Source organism: Nannospalax galili, unplaced genomic scaffold, assembly GCF_000622305.1.
Source record: "Nannospalax galili isolate Female #2095 unplaced genomic scaffold, S.galili_v1.0 scaffold888, whole genome shotgun sequence".
NCBI lineage: Eukaryota > Metazoa > Chordata > Mammalia > Rodentia > Spalacidae > Nannospalax > Nannospalax galili.
This window is the reverse complement of record NW_008357921.1, coordinates 595,602-602,763: the sequence shown is the minus strand read 5'-3', so window position 1 is coordinate 602,763 and position 7,162 is coordinate 595,602. Positions and strand designations below refer to the sequence as shown.

Here is a 7,162-nt window from a genome sequence, read left to right as displayed (position 1 = left end):
GCAGCCAATTTTGAAAGACATGCATCTTAGCTCAGGAAATTGTTATTGAATATGTCAATGCTGTTGTAATGAAATGCTTTTTATAAGTATGTGGTTATTCAATAAATAATTTTTTTTTTAAAATCAAAAGCAAAACAATCCAATAGCTTCAGTAGTAATGAAATGTTAGTGTGTTATATGTATGTTCAATAAATGGCAGTATGTTCTATTAAGATACTCTCCACAAGTATCAACCCAAAAGAGATTTCTAATGTTTTGTTCTCATGACAGCTCTTGAAATTAGAATTATTAAGTAAAAGTTTTCATGGACTTCGTTTTCAGGAAGGGAGAGGGGAGGGGAAGAGCTTTCTACATAGTTGTTGCAGAATATTCCCACTCTGTTGTCTTAGTTCATATGCAGTGGTACTGTCATGCAGCCTGACTTAAAGTTCAGTAAGGTACAAGTATTACAAAATTTTAAAATCTTCTTTGTAAAAGATTAATGAGAGAAAATAAGTGAAAGTGTATTGGGGAACAAAGTGTTTACTTGTATCAGAAGAAATACAGTAAATGATTGTATGCTTTCAACTGCATTGATTGGCTGAGCATAGTTGCCATACTATCACAGTCCTGAGTGACTCATCAGGCAGACAGGAAAAAATCAGAGTAGAGTAGAAGTTGGAATAGTGTTAGGTTGCTGTAAAATTTAGGTTGTAAAATTATTTCAAGTTCTTTCATTAGTGGTATCATACAGTGATAATTGACAGGCATGGTGGCACACACCTATAATCTCAACACTCAGGAGACTAAAGCAAGAGGATTGCCATGAGTTGAAGCCAGCTTGTTCTACATTGTGAGTATGAGGCCATCTTGGGCTACATAGCAAGACCCCGTCTCAAAAACAATAAAATAGAGAGCTGAGGTATAGGTCAGTAGTGGAGTACTTGCCTGGCATGAAGAGATCCTAGGTTCATTCTCCAATATTGCCAAAACACCAATCAAACAAGCAAAATCCTCTATCCTAAATAAATTAAATAATAAAATTTACAATAAAAATTACTTTATTAAAAAATTTGAAATGTATTTTTTATTTTATGTGTATGAGTATTTTGACTGCATCTATATAAGTGCACTATGTGCAAAGCCTGTGGAGGTCAGAAGAGGGTGATGGATTCCATGGAAGTAGAGTTGCAGATAGTCATTAGCCACCATGTAGATGCTGGGAATTGAACCCAAGTCCTCTACAAGAGCAGTCAGTGCTCTTAACCACTGAGCCATCTCTTCAGCCCCAATTCTGGAATTTTGAGGATGGGTTGTTTGAGACAAGGTCTCACTGTGTATCCCAGGCTGGCATCAAACTCCTGATTCTCCTGCTTCAGCCTCTCAAGTGCTGGGATTACAGGTTTGAGCCACAATGCTTGGCTTATGTGTGTGTTCCTGGAATACCGTCAAGTGTTTCATAGTACACTTACTCAGTGGGTGGCTAGCGTTCAGTAACTGCTTATTGCATAAATTTAAAATAGACATTAAGGTGAAAAGATCAAGAAAGACAAGAGGAGCAGAAAACATGATGGTGCTGGACTGCTTAGGAAATAGTGAAATTCATGACAACTCTTTAGATATCTTAGATCTTAAGATACTGTGTATAAAACATTCTTTTTAAAAAATAATTTATTTCCATTTTATGTATGTTGAATGTTTGGCCTGCATATATATGTAAGTGCATATGTGTGCTTGGTTTCCACAGAGGCCATAAGAGAGAGTCAGATCCTTTGGAATTGAAGCTATATGGTCAGGTGCTAGCTGCCATGTAGGTGCTGGGAACCAAACCTAGGTCCTCTAGAAGAACAACCAGTGCTCCTAACCAGTGAGCCGTGCCTCCAGCCCTAAAACAGACTTTCTACTGAACCAAATACTGCTGCCTCAGGGCAGTTTTCCTGAATCTGTGTCTTGTTCTTACCATTTAACATGACTATTAGATTCCAGGGGGGAAACTTTTACACAGGGGGATGGAACGTGTGCAAAAAAGGGAAAAAGTAAAACCCTATTAAATTATCTAGGATTATGACTCCTGAGGACAGAAATTTAGTTTATATATCAAGTTCTCCATGGGAATAATCTCTACTAACTTAAGGGGTTTATCAGCACAAGTTTCTCAAAGTGTGCTTTTGTCTAATGTCATGCCTGGCTTTGCTCTGATTTCACATGTTACTCCTCCAGGAAGGCACTGCAGCACATGCCACCACTGTCCCTCTCACCAGGGTCTACAGACTTCTCAACTTTCCTGTCTCCCAATGTTCTGGAAGAAGTGGACAGCTTCCTCATAAGGATAACTAGGTAAAATCAAGGATGAAAAAACTTATGTGAGGTGCAGGGCATATATGTTTTTGGGGGTTTTTAGGTCCTCTGCAAGAGCAGCTGCCTCTGCCTCCCAAGTGCTAGGATTAAAGGCATGCACCACCATGCCCAGTTTTTCTTTTTAATTAATTAAATTATTTATTTATTTATCTATCTATTTTTGGTCTTTTTTGAGACAGGGTCTCCCTTTAGCCCCAGCTGGCCTGGAACTCACTATGTAGACCAGGCTAGCCTTGAACTCACAGAGATCCGCCTGCCTCTGCCTCCCAAGTGCTGGGATTAAAGGCATGCACCACCATACCCAGCTATATTTCTACTTTTTACATAAGTTGCAAGTTGAATAAAATGAGATATTTTTGACAAAGTTTTACTATTCCATATTAAGAATTCCAAGGTATCTGTGACTAAAAGGGTCCAGGCAAAGTGTTTACTCAGTTAAGAAAAATTTAAGAGTCTTTTTAAAAAATCACCATCCATTTTTATTGGCCAAAGAGAAAGTGAAATAATAGTTCATCCATCTAAATTCCGTTATCCCAGGGGTACCTCCAATATCTCATGACTTCAAGAATTGAGGGGAGAGGAAGTTGACCTTTGATTCAGTTAGAAGAGATGGCTCAGAGTCCAAGATACAGACCTTTCAGTTCACTCCTCTCCTCAGCCTGTGACTCTCAGGCAGAGCCTGCTCACTTCACACAGGGTTTAATGAGCCTAGTTGTCTGTGAGACTGGGAAAGGGAGCTCTATTGGTTACTTTTCTGTGGCTGTGATAAAGCATCATGGCTAAGGCAACTTATAGAAAGAAGAGTTTATTGGCTTACTGTTTCATGGGGTAAGAGTCCATTGTGGTAGGGGAGGCATGACAGGAGGTAGCCAGAGCAGAAAAATGAGCACTTATCTTCAAGCACACATAGGAAAACAGAAAAGGAAATGTGGCTAAGAACTCTCAAAGCCCACCTCCAAAGACATGCTTCCTCCAGCAAGGCTGCACCTCCTAGCAATTCCACGATTGTATTAAAGTTGGTACCAGAAATAGAATGTTGCTGTGGAGAACTTGACCATGTTTTTTTTTTTGGAGGCATATTAACAACTTTGGAAGTTTGGACTAGAAATGCTGCTATGCTGTAAGTGGAGCTTAATGGCCTTTCTAATAGAGGCCTGGCTCAAGATGTTCCAGAAGGAGATGGAAACAAGGGCTCAAACTGTTACAGGAAACTGAGGTGCAGGACCTGCCATTCATAGAGAAAGCCACCCAAGAGACTGACATGGAGAAATCAGGAAAGTTTATTTACACTGATGGACTTGAATGGCGTTTTCTGAAAAACTCAAGCCCCTTCACAATTAAAAAAAAAATTTTATTTATTTTTTTTATTTTACGTGTATGAGTGTATTGTCTGCATGTATGTGATTGCACCCATGCCATGCAGTACCGTGGAGGTCAGAAGAGGACTTCGGATTGCCCTGGAACTGGAGTTAAGGATGGTTTAGCCACCATATTGCACCCATGCCATGCAGTACCGTGGAGGTCAGAAGAGGACTTCGGATTGCCCTGGAACTGGAGTTAAGGATGGTTTGTAGCCACCATGTGGGTTCTGGGAATCGAACCTGGGTCCTCTGCAAGAGCAGTCAGTGCTCTTAACTGCTGAGCCATCTCTCCAGCACCTCTTCACAGTTTTTATAGATTTCCCCACATCATTCTTTCTAATTGTTACAACATTGGTGGCGTTAAGTTATAGTCTACATGGTTATCATCACAGATGCTTATGTGCCCTCAGATTACTGAGGAGAAATTCCTTCTGCAAGCATGTTTACAAAGACGGATGCTGAGGGGAAGAGTTAAGACTTTTTTTTAACAACAGAATTTATTGCAGGCATCTTAGGAAGGAAGGTAGTTACAATCAGATGTTTCACTAGATAATTGTGGTATTTCTCCATTGTTTTGGGGTCTTTGGTGTTCATCATTTAGTTTTGACTCCTCTTTCAGCACAATTTTTAGTAAGCATTCATAAAACTACTATAAGGTGAGTACTATGTCCTAAAGTATAAAATCAGCCATAAAATGATACAAACAATATCAGATACACCCAAAAGTAGAATTAAATGCATAAATATATTTCTTTTCCTCTTCAGAACAAGTGGGATATTTTGGCAAAGAGTCTGGCTACTGTCTGCCAAGCCAAAAAACTTTCCTGAGGCTAAATTTAAAAGTAATGCACTAATTTCTCTGGTGGAGCAAATTTCAAGCATGGTTATTAATGGTGAATATTATGCAGATCTACAGTGAAAAAGAACAAGTGGGCCAGAAAGAAGTACAAAATGTAGAGTTTGGAAAGAAAAAGAGCACTAGGAAACTTATAAATTTTGGAGCTAAGGCAGCCAAAGCCCATGCTGGAAGCAAGACTCTCTTTGATAAGGAGATTAGAGCCTTTAAAGAGAGGCCTCCAGATTTGCACTTGAACAATGTAAAGAGTACCTTCAGGGCAAGACCCACCCACCTGTTTCCAGCTTGTGAAAGGAAAAAGTCAAGGAGTTTTCTGCTCCTAGAAAACAACAACATACAAAAACTGGCGCATCCCAAGCTGTCAGCACTACTTGACAGTTTCTCATGCTACTGGCTTTAGAGTGATGAAAGATGCAAGAGTGAGAGGGTCATTGGTTCTTCCTCCATGGTTTCAGAGAGCCTCCTAGGCTCAGCAGCATATGGCAGGAGAGTCCCTGCATAAAGAAGGCAGGCCCTGGGAGGCCAAGAAGCTCTGAGAGGCCATTTCATGAAGATGTGAAGGTGAAGCCTGGTTGACAATGGAGACCCCAAGTTGTTGGGAGATGCCAGAGCTATGAGACCTCTGCTAAGAGACCTGTACACTGGGATTGGTACCAGCCCAAGAGAGATGTGTATTGCAGACAGCAAAGTTGGAGGGCCTGAACCATCTAAACCCTTTAGAACTAAAATCCCAGGTGTTGAACATGGAGTTTCAGGATTTGGTATTTATCACAGCAACAGAAAAGTAATACAGGAGCTTTGGTAGCTTTATGGAAGGGAACACTTAGTGTGTAAGGACACACAGCTATCCTCAGTGAGCCCTCAGGACATTAATGTATTAAAGGACAGATCATTCCCTGAGATAAGCAGATAGCTTTAAAAGTTTCCATATGGTATGTTTAAAAAGGCAGAAAAGTGGAAAGGGGGTGAATCTAAAAATTTTGTCATGGTCCACAAGAAATACGTTCTCAACTTTGTGGCCAACCCAGGTCATTCCCAAAGCTTCCTGATAGAGCTGACTACAGTAACTCAGTTATCTTTGGCTTAATATATTGTTTCATATTGTTTTAAAGGTGAGGGTTTAATTCCCTGGCCCCTGGGTTGATTTAGTTTTTCCTTAGGTTATCTTAAGGATTTTGAAAAACATTTCTGATAAATATCTAGAGAATATGTGACAGGTTAATTTCACCTATGGGACTTGATTACATGGGTTTGAGTTGACTGCTTTTCTCATGTTTTTAGTAAATAAAGAGTTTTGCTTGTTCTTTGTAGCTGCTGTTCTACTCCAGAGGTAGAGCTGACTCTTCTGGCTTTTGCACTAGCAAGAGGAAGTATTGCCAAAGTGATGAGCTCTCTGTGTACCATCACTGACCACCTGGACACACAGTATGATGCCTTATCCCTCATCTCATCCATGGCGTCTGTCAGGCAGAACCTGCTCCTCAAATATGGTATGTCACCTGGGCAGGATAGAAATGCTAGCAGTGGACAATCATAATGCTATCCTTGGTGGGTACCCTCCTTGGCATCTTCTGGTCTTTCCAGGTAGTTTGTAGACTGGTAGCAGTACCCTGATCCCTGGTAAACACATCTTCTGAGTATCAGCTTTTCACTAGAATTAGTAGGAGAAGGAGAGTGTTCATCTATCATTTATAACAAGGTTGGCAGAAGAGGATACCCAAGTGTCCCCTGGTGGCTCTTGGATTTGCTGACACAGTGACTTGGGTCTGGTGGCCATTTTGAGCACAGCCATCTTTGGTAAAGTACAGATATGTGTCATTATTTGTCAAGAGATTTGGGTAATTGAAGTATTTTTCATCAGGAGTGAGGGTGCTGAGACCTGGTGATCCTTGCCTCAGAAAGTCTCCCTCTACATCCCTACCATAGCTGCTCAGAAATGTGTATACATGCCTGCCACTGCTTTCCCTACCTGGGCCCATTTCAGCACTTTGTTGCTGACCTAAAGTAGGACCCTCATGCATCTCAATACCAGAGCCCATAAAGCTGTTCCCAGTGACTACAACCTGGAATGTTAGAGACAACAAATTTGCCATCCTGGCCTCTGGTGGTGAAATTTCCTTTCACAAAATTTGGTGATAAATCTTACCCTCTTCAATAATGCAGGCATTATTGTGATATCTCTGCCATGATGTTTGCACAAAATAATACGATTTATTCTATATTTAAATTTTTTTTTTTTTGGCCTTTTTGAGACAGGGTCTCCCTGTAGCCCCAGCTGTCCTGGAACTCACTATGTAGACCAGGCTGGCCTTGAACTCACAGAGATCTGCCTGCCTCTGCCTCCTGAGTGCTGGGATTAAAGATGTGCGCCACCATGCCCGGCCTCTATATTTAACTTTTTAAAAAAAATTTTATTTTATTATTTTATGTGTATGAGTGTATTGCCTGCACGTATGTGAGTGCACCCATGTCGTGCAATGCCGTGGAGGTCAGAAGAGTCTGTCAGATTCCCCTGGAACTGGTGTTAAGGACGGTTCGTGGCCACCATGTGGGTGCTGGGAATCAAACCTGGGTCCTCTGCAAGAGCAGTCAGTGCTCTTAACCACTG

General features: G+C 40.9%; 1 protein-coding gene across 3 annotated transcripts in view; it reads left to right on the top strand.

The window, feature by feature from the left end:
• Zzef1 (zinc finger ZZ-type and EF-hand domain containing 1) overlaps positions 1-7,162 on the top strand; it is a 165,687-nt gene that overhangs the window by 48,287 nt on the left and 110,238 nt on the right. For all 3 annotated transcript variants that reach the window (XR_001872100.2, XM_029557454.1, XM_008855631.3), the window contains 2 exons: positions 2,200-2,316; positions 5,866-6,044. Coding sequence is in view for 2 of the 3 variants with exons in the window: in XM_029557454.1 (XP_029413314.1) it covers positions 2,200-2,316; positions 5,866-6,044 (296 nt within the window). In the remaining variant the exon portion in view is untranslated. The remainder of the gene's footprint in view (positions 1-2,199; positions 2,317-5,865; positions 6,045-7,162) is intronic.